General features: G+C 40.9%; 1 protein-coding gene and 1 pseudogene across 3 annotated transcripts; both read left to right on the forward strand.

The window, feature by feature from the left end:
• The first annotated feature begins 1,342 nt into the window (after positions 1 to 1,342).
• Positions 1,343 to 16,338, forward strand: LOC146552973 (uncharacterized; annotated as a pseudogene).
• LOC146552974 (tripartite motif-containing protein 16-like) lies at positions 15,814 to 18,821 on the forward strand. 3 transcript variants are annotated; one of them, XM_085255451.1, is made up of 2 exons: positions 15,814 to 16,817; positions 16,989 to 18,821. In XM_085255451.1, the coding sequence occupies exons 1-2, from the start codon at positions 16,477 to 16,479 to the stop codon at positions 18,142 to 18,144; spliced, it is 1,497 nt and encodes a 498-aa protein (XP_085111577.1). In that variant the 5' UTR covers positions 15,814 to 16,476; the 3' UTR covers positions 18,145 to 18,821. The 3 variants fall into 3 exon arrangements, with proteins under 3 accessions (XP_085111577.1, XP_085111576.1, XP_085111575.1); XM_085255450.1 differs by having other exon boundaries at positions 15,814 to 16,773; positions 16,930 to 18,821; XM_085255449.1 differs by having other exon boundaries at positions 15,814 to 18,821.
• Positions 18,822 to 20,856: the final 2,035 nt, after the last annotated feature.

The raw sequence follows: 20,856 nt of genomic DNA on the forward strand, positions 1-20,856 counted from the left end.
GAGAACCCTCAATGTCTACATGCATTTAAAACTGGGTGGTGGGCACTATGGAACGCCAGGACTGCCATAATGAATTAATTAAATACATCATTAAATAATTAATTAAATGTGGCAATAATTAATTAAAATTGGAATTAATTACTTAAATAAATAGTTATGACACATGTAATTAATTAGTTATTGACACATTTAATTAATTATTTATGTATTTCACATTTTAATTAATTATTGACACATTTAATTAATTATTGACACATTTAATTAATTATTTAATGCTATATTTATTTATTTCATTTTGGCAGTCCTGGCGTCTGGCTCTCATCTTGAAATAATTTTATCTGTCAGCCTCACCCATCAAACTCAGGGGGCGGGGTTAACGCTGCCCATGCAGCTTCTCTAACATTTGATTGGTTGCCGTGCAAAGTAAGTCAAAACAGGTCGATCCTAGATAATCGATTGCTTGTGTAGACTTGGGGCAGCCAGGTATCCCAGAATGCATTTCAAATCACAGGCAGCAATGGTGGTGGTGTAGTTTTAAAATATCCCGTTTTTCTGTCACCAACTACACTTTTAACAGTGTTTTAGCTGCGAATGTCGCGCCGTAATCTTCACATGTCTGGTCAGGTTGTCAACATAGAACATGTTTGCAAAAGTGCTCAGATGTTTTCAGAGATTTCACTAGCTCTGCTAACAGTTAGCATGCAGAGTGCACCGAGGGGGTTACGTTAACCGGTTTGTTTACATATTCCACTCTCCGTGTTCCACATGTTGCATTCGCAGATTCTCATTTTCACCGAACGATCGTCTCTTTCCGCCTGGTCTTGTGTCTCTGTGCTTCTGTAACATAAAGAACGAGCTGACATTTTTCTCACGAAACCAGCGATCAGCTCAACAGACCCTCAGTTTACCTGCATGCAGACAGAGGTCAGACAACAATTTTACATGTATGATCTTAAAACAGGACACAGCCACTATACGTGCTGCACAGTAAAAAATGGAGTGTCAATATTTCAGTGTAAACCTATTTTAACCTAGAGAGAGTATATACAACTCTGTGAGGAGTAAACCAGCTCTAACGTCAGAGTTAAAAGTCAGTGTAAAGTTCTGTAGACACGGAGTGAAGACATAACTCCACACAGTGTTGATTAGTACCAGTCCGCAGGCGTGTGCGGTCTGAGAGCTACCACAGTCAGGTAAGTTAAGTTAACATTCCCATACTGGTAACATTGTTTAGTAAGTATTTTTAAACTAAATAGCTCTTTATAGTTACACTGATGTCGAGTTAGCAGCATTTACCCATAGGTTTAATGATATTGTCGAGTAGCTACATGCTAACCATTGCTAAAAGTTCAAATGTTCGTTATATTCTCACTGAGTTAAGATTAACCTAAAACATGTTAACTATGTATTTCTTCTAAGTGCAGCTTAGATAATATTATTGTCACATGTCTAATGGGATAGTTTTAGCAACTAAATTACCGTTTATTAGTAAGCTAATAATCGCTAATTAGCTTCGAAGGAACTATCAGAAAAAGTGGGTAACATTACAATAAAGTTTACTCTACTGATTTATATTCTTTTAAGCAAATGCCAAAGGCTTACACTAATTTAGAATTAATTCAGATTCTTTTATATAAATTAATTGACAGCAATGTTAATGATATGTTAATATACAGTAATTGTTCACAGAAATAAAGCGAATTGCAGTAAGAGCGACCAATACTTGATAAGTAGACTAAAGTTATTAAACAATATTAGATGTTAGTCACACTTGGTCCATTTGCAGTAACACTGGTTGATAAAGGATCTTTATTAGCAGTTAATCTGTTACTTATTTCTTCATGCTGTAGCTGTTAAGTAATATTGACTTTTAACTGCTTCTATTTTGTATAAAAACTAAAGCTCTAAAGTACATCCACAGTTTTAAACTCTTTCCTTTATTATTTTTTTCTCTTTTGTTTTGTGAACAGAATATGTTGCTGCGTGTTTTGTTTGGTGGGGAGCAGAAGTATGTTAGGCTGTCTGACCTGGGCCCTATTTCAGAAAGCCGGTTTAGTGCAAACTCTGAGTAAGTATACCCTGAGTTAACGAAAACTCTGGGTTTTCGGTTTCACAAAGCGAGTTCAGATGAATCCTGAGTGAGTCACTATGACGACACACTCCGTGAAGCTAACCTGCCCCCTAGCAGGTTTACCACAACTAACCCTGACTGTCTCCGCCTCTTTGTCGGAAACCTGACAGTAGGAAGTGTCGGACATGGCGTGCCCCTACCTCGAAGAGCCAGTAGATGTTGAAGCCCAAATTCTCCGCAGAGCTCTCCGCCGGGAGAGAGTGATTAGAGCGCGTTTGGACATTTGATCATTTCCTGATGATTTTCTGTGTGAACGTTACCGTTTTTCAGCACAATCTATAATTCATTTGAATAACATCCTCAGGCCTAATATTGCTCATGTGACACATCGCGGACATCCTCTCAGTTCTGTACATATTATTTGTATTGCACTTCGTTTTTTTGCAAACGGGAGCTTTCTGTATAATATTGGTGATGCTGAGCACGTTTCCAAGGCTACCGTCTGTCGGGCAGTCAGGAATGTTACAGTTGCACTGAAACGTCTCCTGTACTCGTCTGTGGTGTTCCCCGGTCATAGACCCACAAGATTTATCAAAGAGGGATGCCACAAAATTGCAGGTATCAGGATGAACAAAACTCAATTCATGATGTGGTGATACTTGAACTACTACTTAAATTTTACATTTATTTTCAGGGTTCCCAGGCGTGATTGGCTGTATAGATGGCACTCACATTCCAATCATTGCTCCTTCAGTAAATGAAGGAGACTATGTGAACAGGAAGTCTTTCCACAGCATTAATGTACAGGTACATAGTTCCCTGTAGCATTTCAAACTAACAAATTATTTCATTATAGTAATGGATGCTAATTTGTGTTCTCTGCACTGTGAAGATCATATGTGATGCTGCCAACATTATGACAAATGTGGAAGCCAAGTGGCCAGGCTCTGTTCATGACTCACGAATTTTTTGTGAATGTACACTGAGCACAAAATTTGGACATGGTGAGTTGAAAATACTTTAAAATATATAAAGACCAATTGCTACAGGGACATTTGAACTGAAGTGTATCCTTCTGTCTTAGGAGAGTTCACTGGCTACTTGCTTGGTGATAGGGGGTATCCATGTTTACCCTATTTGCTTACCCCTTACCCTGACCCTGAACCGGGCCCACAGCAGCGATATAATCTGGCTCATTGCAGGACAAGAGCCAGAGTTGAAATGACTATCGGAATGCTTAAGGCCCGGTTCCAGTGCCTTCAAAGACTCAGGGTCACCCCAGAAAGGGCATGTGACATTATTGTGGCATGTGTGATTCTTCACAACATTGCCACAATTAGAGGAGAACACTGTCCTTCTGAACCAAACATCAGCAGTGATCCAAACCATGAACATCCTGACCCTCCCACGGACATACAAGATGGAAGAGCAGTCAGAGACACCATATGTCACAATCATTTCCTTTGACCCATCATCTCAACATGTTGAAAGAAGAATAAACAGATTTTTTGTTCAACTGGCTTTATTGGTCGCCTGTATTTCCTGTACACAAAGTATTAATAAGTATATTATTATGTATAAGTATATAACACTGAAATAATTCGTCCATCTCTGACCACTTCACCCACCCTTAACTGATGTTCTAGCAGTAAAATCTCAATCTTGGTCTTTTGGATCTGCTGCTTGAAGTGTTCCATTTCCAAGTCACATTTTTTTATTTTCTTGATCAAATGGGTCTTGTACAGCTGCTTTACAGGGAGCTATTGAAACACAGAAAATAGCATTGACATTCATAGTACATGCCTACTTAGGTTGGTTGTAAATCAGTGCTGAACATCTTACTGAGGAAAGGTTTGTTGGAGACGTGGCTGGACCCTCTTCCTCTTCATTTCCATCATCACTCTGTTAGAGACATAGAAAGTCCATGGTTTTATTATAGTACCACATTTTATTCAATTGTTATATTTTCCATTGTAAGATGTAAACCTCATAAAGTGTCTCTGTTGCTTCCTCCTCTGTAACAGCTGTCAATGTTTCTTCATTATTTTCCTGTAGTAAAGAAATTAACAACATTGCTGTTCTACTGTAAACTCATATAATCTGTGGAGTATTAAGAGTACTCATAACTGCATGTTGGTCTGGCTCAACAGGAGGCTGCACCAGATGCAGTACACCATCACCATCAACTGATAGAATATGAGGTTTATACAGGTCACTTATAACTTACAAGGGACCAAATGGCAATTAACAAACATATACCAATCACCTTACACTTCATTGTCATTATGCTCTCAAAGACAACCAAGACTGAGGGAAGGCAAAATCAGTAGGAAAATAAGTTCACTACAAAATAATCCATTATGGTAAAGAGTTTATCAAATGAATGAGTAGCACTGCAAAGGTGACTGTGAAGAAAGGATGTATGCACATCATGTATTATTTTGAATTTACCTCTTATGTAGGCACTTGTGTCTTGCGGGGTTACTGACTCAGAGGATGTCCCCGCAGAGATGCCTTCAGCCACAGGGCGCCCACTGTTTTGGCTGAGGGCCAACTGCTCAGCCTCTGTGAGTGGTGGTGGTGGAGGACCCCCACCTGTTTTTCAGGCCTCTGCTTTTTTTCTGTTGGCTATAACGGGTCACATTTGAGCATACAGAGTAAGCAAATATGTACTTGTAATGTGCTCAGATAATTTCAATAAGTGCTTACAGAAGGAAAATTAATGTAGCCTCTAACTGCAATTGATTTACATGGGACAAACAGACCAAGCACTATGGCTCATAATACAATTACACCTTACCTGTTTGGACTATATTTTTATATTTCATTTTTACTTGCTGCCAGGAACGTTTGGGGCCTGTTGGGTTGCACCTGCGCTCACATCACGTCACAAAATAAAATGTATAAAATAAAAAATAAAATAACGTGTTAAATGGGTGGAAATCCCTAGATCAATGTTTAAAGTAACACTCACGCATTGACTCTGTCGGCTATGTTTTGCCATGCATGCTCCCTTTGTTTTGCAGCTGAGGCTGTGTTACTTTTTTTCCGCAAAATTTGCATGTTATCGGCATATGCTGCCATCAGAATTTCGGCCTCAAGCGCTGTAAAATACATTGACCGCGCCTTCGTTCACTCCGTCTCCATGGTGACTCGCTTAATCTGTGCTCCACTAATCAGGGCTTTATGTATCCTCGTGCGCGCGCTTGACTTGGGGTTAAAGCAACTCCGCGTTGATTGAACTAATTGTTATCAGCCTTTCTGAAACCGAATATTCCGAGTTGGACAGTTCGGGGTTACTCAACCCTGAGTATCGTTTTTCACTCTGAGTTTTCTAAACCGGCTTCCTGAAATAGGGCCCTGACATTTGATGCTTTCATGAAAGAAGGTTAGAATATCAGGATAAAACAAGATAACAACGTTTACCTGGTCAATAAACAAGCTTAATTATATTCTAAGTCAACTACCTAAGTTGATAATTGTTTCTACTTCAACAATGAATGAGAATTACCTATATTCTTAAGCTTCATCTCATCAATATTTTGTGAAGACATAGCCTTACTCTACCATTTGATAAGAAAATGCATGGCCTTTTTTTTTTTTTAACAATTTCTGTAACATTTCTTTTCTCTTACCTTACTTCAGTGTGCCTAAAATTTAACATACCAGAAGGCAGACAGCTAGATATGAAGGTGTTTGACCAGTCTGACACAGAAGTAGACGCAGAGGTGTTTGAAGAAATAGTGAAGGGGTCACCTGTAACCTTCCGAGTCATGCTGAGCAATGAAGAACTTGGTAATCACTCACATACGTATATGTTTATATGAAATTTAAAGGTTGAGATTGAAGCATTAACAGTTAAATTTAATGCTTCTGCTTTGGTCATGTTCCTTAATGCACAGGTGTATCTCTGTCATCATCATCTTCTCCATCGGATGATACAATCAGAATCAGAATCAGAATCAGAATACTTTATTGATCCCTGGGGGAAATTATTTTTTGTTACAGTGCTCCATTTTAAACCAACATTAAGACAAGACAGACAATACGCTAACTAAGAATAGTACAATATATACATATATATACATACATACATACATAAGTCACTTATAAATAAATATTTGGAAAAGAAACATGTGTAGTTGTAGCAGCAAACAGTGTGTTAAGTGGATGCGTTGTACAGGGAGATGGCCACAGGCAGGAATGATTTCCTGTGTCGTTCAGTGGTGCTTTTCGGTATTCTCAGTCTCTCACTGAACGAGCTCCTGTGACTGACCAACATGTCATGGAGTGGGTGGGAGGTGTTATCCAACATTGTCTTTATCTTGGACAGCATCCGCCTCTCCGACACCACCTTGAGGGAGTCCAGCTCCATCCCCACAACATTGCTGGCCTTACGGATCAGTTTATTAAGTCTGTTGGCATCTGCGACCCTCAGCCTGCTCCCCCAGCATGCAACAGCATAGAGGATCGCACTGGCCACCACAGACTCATAGAAAATCCTCAGCATTTTCTGGCAGATGTTGAAGGACCTCAGTCGCCTCAAAAAATAGAGACGACTCTGGCCCTTCCTGTAAAGTGCTGTGGTGTTTTTAGCCCAGTCCAGTTTATTGTCAATGTGTACTCCAAGGTATTTATAGTCCTCCACAATGTCAACACTGACCCCCTGGATTGAAACAGGGGTCAAGTGTTTCCTGGTCTTCCTGAAGTCCACGATCAGTTCCTTGGTCTTTGCCACGTTGAGCTGCAGATGATTCTGCTCACACCACGTGACAAAGGAGTCGACCACAGCCCGGTACTCTGTCTCATCATCCCTGCTGATGCATCCAACCACCGCAGAGTCATCAGAAAACTTCTGAAGATGGCAGGTCTCTGTGCAGTGGCTGAAGTCTGTGGTGTAGAGGGTGAAGAGGAAGGGGGAGAGGACAGTCCCCTGTGGTGCCCCTGTGTTGCTAATCACCTTGTCAGACACACACTGTGGGAGACGTACATATTGTGGTCTTCCTGTCAGGTAATCAACAATCCAGGACACCAGAGAAGCATCCACCTGCATCGCTGCTAACTTATCACCCAGGAGGGTCGGCCTGATGGTGTTGAAAGCACTGGAAAAGTCAAAAAACATGACCCTCACAGTGCTCGCCGGCTGGTCCAGATGGGTGTAGACACGATTGAGCAGGTAGATGATGGCGTCCTCTGTTCCGAGACGAGGCTGATAAGCGAACTGAAGGGGATCCAGATGTGGTCTTACTATGGGTCGCAGCTGGTCCAGGATGAGCCTTTCCAGGGTCTTCATGATGTGGGAGGTCAGTGCCACGGGCCTGTAATCCTGGGGGCCACTGGGACGAGGCGTCTTTGGTACAGGGACGAGGCATGATGTCTTCCACATCACCGGGACCCTCTGCAGACTCAGACTCAGCATAAACAGTTTATGAAAGACTCCACACAGCTGGGGGGCACAGGCCTTGAGGACAAGGGGACTCACTCCGTCTGGTCCAGCAGACTTGCCTGAGTGAAGTCTCCTCATTTGCATCTCAACCTGGTATTGAGTGAAGGTGATGGGTGGGGGAGGGGTGTCAGGAATCTCACAGGAGGCAACATGTGAAGAGAGAGGCTGGCACAGTGGTGTGGCTCTGGATTCCAGGCTGACTGCAGGTGAGGTTGTGGGGGTGGGAGCAGACACTGTGGTGTCGAATCTATTGAAAAACAGATTCAACTCGTCGGCTCTATTCTCACCTCCCTCAGCTCCCCTGCTGTTGGTTGGCCTGAATCCAGTGATGGTCTTCATGCCCCTCCACACCTCTCTCATGCTGTTCTGCTGGAGTTTCCACTCCAGCTTCCTCCTGTAATTGTCCTTAGCCTCTCTGATCTTGTCCTTTAGTAACACCTGGATCTTCCTCACCTCCTCTTTGTTGCCCCCTCTGAAAGCCCTCTTCTTGTTGTTGAGGAGGGCTTTGATGTCCTTAGTCACCCACGGCTTGTTATTTGGGTAACAATGAACAGTCTGAGCTGGAACAATGGAGTCGGTGCAGAAAGTTATGTAGCCTGTGATACACTCAGTAAGCCCATTGATGTCCTCGGCGTGAGGCTCACAGAGTGTTTCCCAGTCGGTCACCTCGAAACAGCCCTGTAGTTCCGCTATTGCCTCCTCTGACCACCTCCTAACAGTCCTGGTGGTCACAGGTTCCCTCCTCACAATTGGCACATAGCGGGGGGTGAGGTGAATCAGGTTATGATCTGACCTACCAAGTGGGGGGAGGGAGGAGGAGCTGTATGCATCCTTGACGTTAGCATACAGTAAGTCTAAAGTTTTCTCTCCCCTGGTGGGACAGTCCACATATTGTTTGAATGTTGGTAGTGTATTGTCCAGTGATACATGGTTGAAGTCACCCGAGATCACAATAAAGGCACTCGGGTGCTGAGTCTGTAGCCGAGCTATGGCAGAGTGGATAGTGTCACATGCAGCTGTGGGGTTAGCAGAGGGGGGAACATAAACAGCCACCAAGATGACGTGAGAGAATTCCCTGGGTAAATAATACGGCCTGAGTCCAACAGCACACAGTTCAGTGTCCGGGCAACAAATCCTTTCTTTGATTGTTATGTTGGCAGGGTTACACCACCGGTTGTTAACTAAAACAGCAAGCCCACCTCCTTTACGCTTACCGCTAGCGATGCTGTCCCTGTCCGCCCGAACAGTGTGGAAGCCTTCCACGGAAGCATTCTCATCGGGAATGACCTGGTGCAGCCATGATTCGGTGAAACACATCAGGCTACACTCTCGGTATTCCCTCTGACTCCGTACCAGTGCTGAGAGCTCGTCGATTTTACTTGCCAACGATCGCACATTTCCCATCACGATAGACGGCAGACACGGTTTAAACCTCCTCCTCGCTTCGAGCCTCCGCTGTCTCACCGTCACCTTTTTTCTTCTCTTCTGTCCTTGACCTCTGCATCCCCGATGTGTTTTCCTCCAAATTTCAGCTGGTACTTCTGCGGGCACTTCTGCGGGCCTGGCCAGCGAGCCGGCCGGCATCAGGGCGATCAGCTGATCTCTGGAGTAAACAGTCCGTGCGTGTAGGAGATGTGCCGCGGTCCCGTTCCATGATAAAAGTAACAGTTCCACGGCCAATCATTCTAAACTTCACAATGTGTGAACCTCCTGAAGAAGCAGCAACCACTGAAGGAAGACAACCTAAAAGGCCATGCCATATAAACTATGAGGCAAAAGCTGTGGGTAGTGAACATTGTTAGTCTAATTTGCATGTTTGATGTGAAGTGTTTTTATGTAATCGTTTTCCAGTTTTTCTCAAGGTTTAAAAAATTTCTGACTTCATATTTTATGTCTATTTAAGTTGATTGAAAAAATCCTAACAACAAAGCCTGGTGGTGAACACATCATACAAGAGTATGCAAAAACCAAATCTCTGACAGATGCAACTAGAAGACAGATGATAAACATACTTGCTGCTGAGATGACAGAAGCACATGGGTAAGAATCATAAATGTAGTCTATAAAGAAACATTTTTAGTATTGTATTATTTTTAATTGTGATGTTCAATGCCAATTGAGTGACGGTCATCACTGAATTTATACATTAGGACATCTCCCCCTAAAAGTGTAAGAGTGATGTATGCGCAGGGGATTGTTGCTCTGTTTCCATATCTGGAAGACCCATATTCACAACATGGATATGTAAGTAAAGGGGACTTTGCAACATTAAACACATAGTTGCCCTCAGAAATGTTGATAACATTCTGCTTGTATTTAATTACATAAGAACATTACTATGATCCAGAGAGCGGTTCAGGATACCTTGCGTGGCGGTTGAAGACAATTCAAAGAAAAGCTGCAGAGGAAAGAAGTGTCTCACTTTCCAAATCTCCTAAAAGTAAGTTCACTTGTGATTTAAATGATTCTGATCTAATTTGTAGGCAGGAGTCAATCAAATTGTTTTTTCTTAAGTTGGCGGGCCAGGCCGTGGTCGATCCAGACCACTCACCACTGAGACAGTGTTATCAGATGAGGATGTAAAAGCAGCTATTGCTCTTTTGAGACACTCTGCTGATGAAGACACTATCCGTGAAAAGATGAAAGCTACCTTCATTTATCGGCATTCAATGGTCAGCGATGATAAGAATGCAGCAGATGTCTTCATAGTCTTCCCGCGGTTTCTGGACACACCAGGACTGGTAAGACATCTTCATTTGTTGAATCACTGAAATATTCCATGCAGCTTGCAATTTCACTCATTACACCTCTTATCTTCTATTTTTGCATTATAGATAGAACAAGATTTCAGACTCCTGTTTGATGAGGTCACTGCCAACAAATTCTTGGAGAGGTGGCCCATCGATCTCAAATCAAAGATTGTAAAGGAAAGTCATGGACTTGTACCCACCTCGGAGCTCTTGGAGTTGATGTGCAATGCTGAGTCAGCTACTGAAGTTGAGAATGGTATGACTGACTGTTTTTATTTGCCATTGTTGGTTATATAGGCAATTCTGTCTATCGAATGTATTTTTGGAGTAATTCTTTGTTTATTCGTCTGTAGGCTGGGACAGTGACATGTCTGCTATCTTGCTGCTGCTACATCTGCTACCGCCATCTGCACAAGGGTGAAAGAGACCAGGAAAGATGTCTGCATCTCAAGCTGTCGATAACCTCATCAAATTCCTAAAGGTATGTTATTTAAAATATATATTCCATCACCGCCATTGTAATGTACAGTAAGGTGATCTAATCTAATGGGATAGTCACTAAATACTGCTGTTTAATGTGTTGTTGTAGGCTGGAACCAGTGTACAGCAGCATCTAGACAACATCACCCGAAGCAGTCAGCCCTACCTTCTTGCTCAGGGACCCACAAGAAGCAGCATCCACACCTTCTTCATTGTGATTGACAAGCATGCACTTCCATGTAAAGCGACAGGTTCAGTAGGAGCCCTTGATGAACTCTTTAAGGCCCATTATGTCTTTGATACGTCATACAGTTCATCCCTGACCAACTTTTTCACTTTTCTGCAAACAACCATTTACAACATTGATGTTGGGGAAACAAAGGAAACTCCCAGAGTTGCGAGCAAGAATGGTGCGTTAGTATCCATTGAGATCAAAATAATGAAGTGCTTTCTTTGCAAAAGTGATCATGGTAGACCAAACAGCCTTGTAAAACACCTTAAGGTAATTCATGGTCTCTGTACTGGGAGGACACTATATCTCAAATGTGGCCAAGTGGGATGCTCACGTTCTTTTAGTAGTTTTTCTGGCTTTAGAAAGCACCTGAACAAATGCCACGTAAGCAGTTCATTTGATTCTGCAGAACTAGATTTTTCACCAGTTCAAAGTGTTACGGACACAAGTACTACTGCTAATGTTGATGTGGTGCCTGAACATTTAGAGCATAGGTGTCAAACTCTGGCCCGCGGGCCAGATTTGGCCCGCAGCCTGATTACATTTGGCCCGCGAAGCCATACCAAATTACTATTAGAGCTGGCCTACTGGTATTATACAGTTAATATATATATTGTTTAGTATTAAGCTTTGCTTGTTCCATATTCAGGTTTTCAGCAAAACTTGTTTGCGTCCATAAAAAAAGATTCATTCTTATATCTAGAGGAAGATTTTTTTTTTCAATAAATATTAATGTTAGCCCGCGACTTTGTTCCAGTTTTGAATTTTGGCCCACTGTGTATTTGAGTTTGACACCCCTGATTTAGAGGCTGAGTCGGAATTATCTTCAGCAGACCTTGTAAATAGTTGTGCAGCTGTTATTTCTGATCTAAAGGCAGCAGGTGTAGGCCAAAGTGTAGTGAATTCTGTAGTGAATTCCATGGAAGAGATTGTTCAAGATATCCAACAACATGCTAAAGAAACAGTCATTAAGCATGTATTTAGTAATGAAAGAGAAACAGAAATGTGCAAGAAAGTTGAAGCATGTTTTGATGAGTTAGAGAATCCTTTCTCAGTTCTTAATTCTGAGTACAAGAGGTCAAAATATTTATCAGACAAGTGGGAAACTGTAGAACCAGTTGAATGTGTAATTGGCTCAAGATTTGACACAAGGCGAAATAAAAAGACTGGAACATATGATCAGGCAGTTGTTCAAGATAAATTCATGTATGTTCCAGTTTTATCAACATTGGAATCAATATTTAAGAGTCAGCATGTTGGAGAAATGTTGAAAAAATCAGACACTTGTGATTCAAGACGCAGAGATATTTGTGATGGATCTCTATTGAAGACACGCCCTCTTTTTTTCAACAGAAAAGCACACAGTTCAGATCCAAATGTTCTATGATGACTTTGAGGTTGCAAATCCTCTTGGTTCCAAGCGAGGTATTCACAAGTTGGGTGCAGTATATTTTACCTTAAGAAACTTCTCTCCCAAATGGAATTCTTTTTTGGCCAACATACACCTTTGTGCCTTATTTCATGCACAAGATCTGAAACGTTATGGTTTTAGTGAAATTCTTGTTCCTATTGTTCGAGACATTAAAGTGTTAGAGAGCGATGGTATTGAGATTCCACTATTCGGTGGTTATGTTCGTGGTAGTGTGGTACAGGTCACTGGTGATAATTTAGGCTTACATAGCTTGTTTGGTCTGGTGGAGTCTTTCAGTGCAAGGTACTGTTGCAGGTTTTGTTTAGCTGATAAAGATGACTTTCAAACAGAATTCTCTGAAGATTTCCCCCAAAATAGTGTTGCGCACCAAAGACAACCACACTGCTCACTGTCAGGAAATGTCTAATAATCCATTGCTTCCTTATGTTTTTGGTGTAAAGAGTTCATGCTTATTGAATTCACTGACATATTTTCACACAACTGAGAACTTCTCAGTTGATGTGATGCATGATGTTTTGGAAGGAGTGGCCCAGTACAAACTGAAGTTATTGTTTTTGTATTTAAAAGAACAACATCTTACATTGGGAGAAGTGAATTTGAGAATACAAAGTTTTGATTATGGATTCATGGAGAAAAACAATAGGCCAGTAGCTGTGAATTTAGGTGGAGAGTCTAATGATCTGGGACTGAATGCTATTCAGACATGGTGCTTACTGAGGAATGTTCCCCTCATGTTTGGAGATTTGGTAACCTCTACTGACCAACATCGGGGCCTACTACTTTTATTACTACAGATAGTTAACATTGTATTTTCTCCTATGTTATCTCAAGGTATGTGTGTATATTTAAAACATTTGATTGTGGAACACCACAAACTGTTCAAGATGTTGTATCCCCAGAAAAAACTTTTACCAAAGCACCATTTTCTTATCCATTATCCTCGCTGCATCCAAAAAATAGGGCCTGTACTTCATAGTTGGTGCATGCGCTATGAAGGTAAGCACAATTTTTTCAAGAAACTGCTCAAATCATTCAAAAATATCACCAAAACGCTGGCCAAAAAAACACCAGAATTATATGGCATACATTTGGCAATCTTCAACAACCTTTAGTCGGTTAGACATTGGTCCAGGAAAAATGGTGTCTTTAGATATGGTAAAAGGAGGTTCTGGAATTGCAATAGCAATGCAACTGCCCAATAGAGTTCAAGTTATGAAAGTGAACTGGGCTAAACAGAATGGTATTGTTTACCGCCCGCATTTGGTTATTTGTGGCAAAGTAGTGTCTGAAATGCCTGTGTTTTACCAGATTGAGTCAGTTCTGATAATACATGAGAAACTGGTACTTCTCATTTTGCCATTATGTACAGTAGCCTTTCAAGAACATTTCCATGCTTATGAGTTGACCAGGACAAAGCAAGATTTAGTTGTCTTTCATGTTGACAGCCTGCATTATCCCAGGCCTTTTGACATACAATTGTCGTATGGAGTGAATGACAACTGTCATTACTTACTGTCATTTGTAAGAGTTTGTTATGCTAATAAATGCTGTTACTGTAACCTGTATGTTTGTAGTTATTTTCATAATATAGGATAGATCACAGCCATTTAGAAATATAGCATCATATGATAAATATGAAAAAATAATGAAAATGAAATATTATTACACATTAGAGTGAACTTGGACTAAAAATAACTCTATAAAGTGAAATCATATTACTCTAAACAGTGTGAATAACCCTCAGTGTTAAATATTTTTACACATTTTGTTGTTAATTTTGACACTAAACTGAGTAGAATTAACACTAAAAAGTTAACACTGGCCATAGAGTAAATTTTACCCTAATTTTGAGTGGGACCAAATGTTATCTGAAACAGAGTTAAAATCAACTCTCTAAGTGTAAAATTGACAGTTTTTTACTGTGTGGCCTCATATCAAATGTGAAGGCAGAATGAGTCTACGTTTGACGTTTGTTTATATCTAATCTTCCTTTTCAAACATTTAAACAGCAGCGAGTCTGCAGCTGAGGGAACACAAACTCAAATTGTCGGAACAGGTTTGCTCGTTTCTTGGATTCATTTGGTGATTTATTAAATGTATAACTGTTATTCTAATCTGCTGCTGGGTCTCTTACACTTTTCTTTATGCTGTATATTTTCACGTCTCTGGAATAGTTGGCAGTTAGTCAGCTGGGAAACTCTGCATATCGTGGATATGCTGACCTCGCTCCGTGGTGTACAGGGCCGTTTACCCTCATGATTAATATTCACAATAAAAATATTAGCCGAACATCATGAAGTCTGTATGTGTTTCATAGTGTCGAACAACCTTTGTACAGTTAAAGCCAGCAGTTACTACATGACAGAAACACCAACGTTATCTCTTTTATGCGTTTATACACAGGTCACGCTGATTACTGAACAAAAACCCAAAGATCAGATGTTAAACAGATTTATTTGCTCTCTCTCCTCCTTAAACATGTTTTTAATGTTAGTTATAATTCAGAATTGGCGACTGAAACACGTAGGACACATAAGAACATCAGGAAATAAAACACCGATAAATATAACCTCAGTAAAAGAAGTCAGCGGGGGTTACTACAGCTGTGTACCGGGGCCTGCGCTTTGTCGGTGGGATTGCTTGCGAGGCGAGCGGGTCTATCCCACGCTTTGCCGTGAGACTGGGCAGACGTCTCCGAAATCATCGAAGCACTTTTGCAAAGAGGCTGTATCTTGACAAACCGACCAGACACATGAAGATTAAACCACTACATTCTCGGCTAAAAAAATATTAAAACGCTATTTGGTGACACACAAACAGGGTTTTTCAAAGTTCAGTTCTGTTAGCTTCCACATGCCGGTTGTTGTGTGCTAGAAACAATGGCCACCAGGCCTAAGCAATGGTTTTGACTTGATCAGCGTTAACCCCGCCCCCTGAGTTTGATGGGTGAGGCTGACAGATAAAATTATTTCAAGATGAGAGCCAGGCGCCAGGACTGCCAAAATGAAATAAATAAATATATCATTAAATAATTAATTAAATGTGTCAATAATTAATTAATTAAATGTGTGTTGGCCCTGCGACAGACTGGCGACCTGTCCAGGGTGTACCCCGCCTCTCGCCCTATGACAGCTGGGATAGGCTCCAGCGCCCCCCGCGACCCTGAAAAGGATAAGCGGAAGCGAATGGATGGATGGATGGAATAATTAATTAAAATGTGAAATACATAAATAATTAATTAAACGTGTCAATAATTAATTAATTACATGTGTCATAACTATTTATTTAATTAATTAATTCCAATTTTAATTAATTATTGCCACATTTAATTCATTATTTAATGGTGTATTTAATTAATTCATTATGGCAGTCCTGGCGCTCCATAGGCACCAGCGCCAGAGGTGAGGTTGAATACAAAGACTGTCCTCTGGACACCGTATAACATGCCCGATCCCAAGGCCCTATATGTATGTGTTATGAGAGTGTGAGTAATGTGGATGTCTAGGTTGTGGAATAAAATCAGTCTGCTGATAAAACAGTGAGCACAGTGAGAAGATCTTCACTGAGCTGATCCATCTCATCTCATAAAATTGAGGCACAGGTGACCAGGAGGGGACAGAGGGGGAACGACCTTTTATTGCTTTTTTCTACAACAATTTCTTAGTTCAGCTGCAGTATTTGATATCCTGTAATGACTAAAATGATAATTTAAACTAATTTACATAAAAAGATTGTCTTTTAAATGTTAAGGTTATTTAACAACTTTAAAGGCTGAGCAGTGCTATTTTTAAATGAAAAACTCACAGGCTCACATGTTCCAGGATTGAATTAGTGTCTGATAACCCTCCCTCTTCCTGCTCTCTAACTCAGCACCTCCTCTCTGTCCACATGTTCCCTTGTTCCCTCCCCTTCTGATCTGCAGTTTGAAGATGGGTGCAACCAACATGTGGTGACGTATAAGAGCTGACAGATCCCATTCGCTACAGAAACCTATGTTGTTTAGATCAGAGCAGTTTCAGTTCTGAGGAAGTGAAACTCACACAGTCACTGACACTGTTGGGTGAAATGGCGCAGAAAAGTGTTCAGCTGGACCGAGAAACCTTCTCTTGTTCGATCTGTTTGGATCTACTGAAGAATCCGGTGGCTATTCCCTGTGGACACAGCTACTGCATGAAGTGTATTGAAAGCTTCTGGGATGAAGAGGAAAAGAAGAAAACCTACAGCTGCCCTCAGTGCCGGAGGACTTTCACAGCGAGGCCTGTCCTGGAGAAAAACACCATGTTAGCAGTTTTAGTGGAGCAGCTGAAGAAGACTGGACTCCAAGCTGCTCCTGCTGATCACTGCTATGCTGGACCTGAAGATGTGGCCTGTGATGTCTGCACTGGAAGAAAAATGAAAGCCTTCAAGTCCTGTTTAGTCTGTCTGGCATCTTACTGTGAGAAACACCTTCAGACTCATTATGATTCACCTACATTCAAGAAACACAAGCTGGTGGAGCCCTCCAAGAAGCTCCAGGAGAACATCTGCTCTCGTCATGATGAGGTGATGAAGATGTTCTGCCGTACTGATCAGCAGAGTATCTGTTATCTCTGCTCTGTGGATGAACATAAAGGCCACGACACAGTCTCAGCTGCAGCAGAAAGGACTGAGAGGCAGAGAGAGCTGGAGGTGAGTCGACAAAACATCCAGCAGAGAATCCAGGACAGAGAGAAAGATGTGAAGCTGCTTCAACAGGAGGTGGAGGCCATCAATCAGTCTGCTGATCAAACAGTGGAGCACAGTGAGAAGATCTTCACTGAGCTGATCCATCTCATCCAGAAAAGAAGCTCTGATGTGAAGCAGCAGATCAGATCCCAGCAGGAAACTGAAGTGAGTCGAGTCAAAGAGCTTCAGGAGAAGCTGGAGCAGGAGATCACTGAGCTGAAGAGGAAAGATGCTGAGCTGAAGCAGCTCTCACACACAGAGGATCACATCCAGTTTCTACACAACTACCCCTCACTGTCAGCACTCAGTGAGTCTACAGACTCATCCAGCATCAATATCCGTCCTCTGAGCTACTTTGAGGATGTGACAGCAGCTGTGTCAGAGGTCAGAGATAAACTACAGGACATTCTGAGAGAGGAACGGACAAACATCTCACTGACAGTCACTGAAGTGGATGTTTTACTGTCACAACCAGAGCCAAAGACCAGAGCTGGATTCTTAAAATATTCATGTGAAATCACACTGGATCCAAACACAGCAAACACATGTCTGTTATTATCAGAGGGGAACAGAAAAGTAACATTTATGAATCAACAACAGTCTTATTCTGATCATCCAGACAGATTCACTTGGTGGTGGTCTCAGGTCCTGAGTAGAGAGAGTCTGACTGGACGTTGTTACTGGGAGGTGGAGTGGAGAGGGGGAGGAGTTGATGTAGCAGTCGCATACAAGAATATCAGCAGAAAAGGAGGTGAATGTGTTTTTGGATGGAATGACAAATCTTGGTCATTATATTGTTACAACAACAGTTTTACATTTTGGTACAACAACATCCAAACTCCTGTCTCAGGTCCTCGTTCCTCCAGAGTAGGAGTGTACCTGGATCACAGAGCAGGTATTTTGTCCTTCTACAGCGTCTCTGAAACCATGACTCTCCTCCACAGAGTCCAGACCACATTCACTCAGCCGCTCTATGCTGGACTGAGGCTTTATTATGGAGCCACTGCTGAGTTGATTAAAGTGAAATAGACTGAAGTCTTTCATATTGTTGTAAGTTTAAATCTGTATTTTAGTTCCCTTTTAGTTTCTCTCCATCATTATTGTGGTATTTATGTGCTGCACATAAATCAGATGTCAGTCAAACATTATGGGCAGTACCTCGACATCTTCAACATGTTGTCTTGATGTTTTTACGTTTTATAGGTGGAGCTCTTTCCTGTGTCTGTTCAGCCATGGAGACTATCAATGCTTATGGATATTTTTATTTGAAAAATTTCTCCACATGACAACATAAACTTCTCTATCTTCTAAATGTTTACTGAATATTTTTCTTAGGTATTTGTATGTTGTTGTTTCTCTTCACTGATCTTAACAGAGAAGTCTACAGACCTTCCTTTATCACACAGATTTTATTCTCATTTGTACATTTATAAAGAAAACAATTAATTACAGAGCAATAAGAAATTTTAAGAAAGTGCACTATATCATAATTTATAGTAAAGTGTATTAAAGCATCGTTAGTTAGTCACTTATTTAGTTTGGAGCTGTATCATCTGACACTGTAGAAACATTTCCTCCAGCTTCAGCACAGAATGTTAAAAACAGAACTATTAATGAGAACAAACAGTAGGAACACAGTATCAGCAAACATCATGGCTTAAAATGGAGAGTAAAAATCTAAAAAGAAATAAACAAATTAGTAAAAAGGATTTCCTGTTGACATGTTATTGGTCCTATCTTGTCTGCAGCACCTCCAGGATGCTTCTTATATGTTTCTGGTTATTTTTGCACCAATTTTAGTTTTTGTCAGTAGGAAGTTCAAGTTCAACTCAGTGTGTTTGTTTGTTTTTTTCAAACTGATGCCTGACCTTGAACACCAAACATCTGTCAATAAAGCAATGATATAAAATGCTTATATTAGTACTGAAAAACTGCATATCCACTTTACAAATATAAATAATGATATAAATCCACAGCTGAACTGGAGGAGCAGCTGATCTAGTTCACTCATGTGTTTCTGGACTAAGAGTTGGAGCAAATACCTTATGATTCAGTGATGTTTGTTTTTGTTAAATATTTTGTAGATCCAAGAGTGAGTTTGACTCATGATGATGATGTTCCGAATTAAACAAAGTTGGTCACAAATTCTTCAAAGCTGTTTATTAAGAATATATTCACTTGGACTCATGAGACAGGCTTGTGATCCAAGGGAGCCATCAACTGGACAATTACTGACATGACAACAAAAAAGCTAAGTACAGAGGGGGGAACAGAGGTGAAAATACTTGCTTTAAAGGATTGTAATGTTTCCTTTTAAAATAAGTCTCTAAGGTCAGACAAAGGGACAGAAACTCATAGCTTTCTACCAGCCCAATGACAAAACTATAAGTTGTTTTTTAACATCTACTTTTTCATCTATTTGGCAGTCACAGTGAAAAGTATAAACATTGGCACGCTTTGTCTTGTGATTCTGCTGTTCGTAAAAAATGACCATGCGCAAAGTACCAGACTTTAAGGCTTTGACTTGATGCCAATGGCCTGAGGAGGACAGTATTACCCTTGGACATGTGTAGTCTGCCGTCTACTCAATAGAAGAAGAAGAAGCGCGGAAATGGCACAACTGTCTTCAGTTTCTGGGAGAGTTTAACAATGAGAGACTGATGATGCAGAAGAAATCTCCGTGGTTAAAAACATTAAAAACAGTCGTCCAGGATGATGAGATCCGCCACTGGCTCAGACTGCTGTATATCAGCCGGAGACCCGAGATGAAGTCACGCAGCAGGTATGTAAAACTGTGATGTTCTCAATGAACTAACACAGGAACGATCTGAGCTCAGTCTGTAAGCTAACAGGCTAAAATCAGAGAGCAGCTAATCAAACAAGTGCGTCCGTTTTTTTTAAAGGTCAACTTTTAACAATAGACTTTCATGAGACACATCAAAACCAAACAGGGAGGGAAAGCTTCGGTTTTCTGCACTGTGCCACAGTTCGCTGTCTGCTTCGGTTCACGACGCCTCACTCCGGGGCTACAGACAGTTCTCTGCCGCCTGTGGTGCTCCTCACCTCCGTCTGCACCCACAGACTTCCCGAGGTGGAGGCAGGCCGGCAGGGACTTTGAGAGATGGGCTTTACTTTTAAAAATAGCCCTTAATCAGGGTCTAACTCACTAAAAGATGGCCACATGTCTCTCTCCAACTTAATCTCTTTCTTTTAAGTAATTGTTTTTCATTGAAATGAAATTAATTGTTCAATAAAATGATTACATTTATAATTGAATTAAAGTTAAATGAATCAAGGTGATTTTGACTTTGCTAGTTAACAGGAAGAGAAACAAACTTACACAGGATAAAATGAAATTTGGACCCAGCAGAAAAAGTCAGATCACAGACAAACAGAAACATTCCTCTTTGGCTAAAATAAAATGCAGATTATTGCTCATCTGCAGTTTTAATCATGGTGAATAATTTATGATTCAGCCAAGTAAGATTCTTCTGTGTGGAGGTTTTTCCCCTGTCAAAAGGCATTGACCATTACCTTCATCTAAACATGGAATTTAAGTCATGTAGTTGCCGTTGTTTGTTTTTAAAGAGGTCATAATATTTTTGTGATGGTAGAAATTTATCTTCAAAGTAATAGTTATAAAGTGAATTAATAAGACTTTCCAACAAAGAGAGGGAGTCACATGGTGCTTCTGAAACATTTGTACAAACCTCTCTCACATATGTGAGCAACATGCTCACA

The sequence above is a fragment of the Mchenga conophoros genome, linkage group LG18 (genome assembly GCF_057382185.1).
Source record: "Mchenga conophoros isolate Kocher_MC1m ecotype Shallow Benthic linkage group LG18, M_conophoros_male_GT1.1, whole genome shotgun sequence".
NCBI classification, from domain to species: Eukaryota; Metazoa; Chordata; class Actinopteri; order Cichliformes; family Cichlidae; genus Mchenga; species Mchenga conophoros.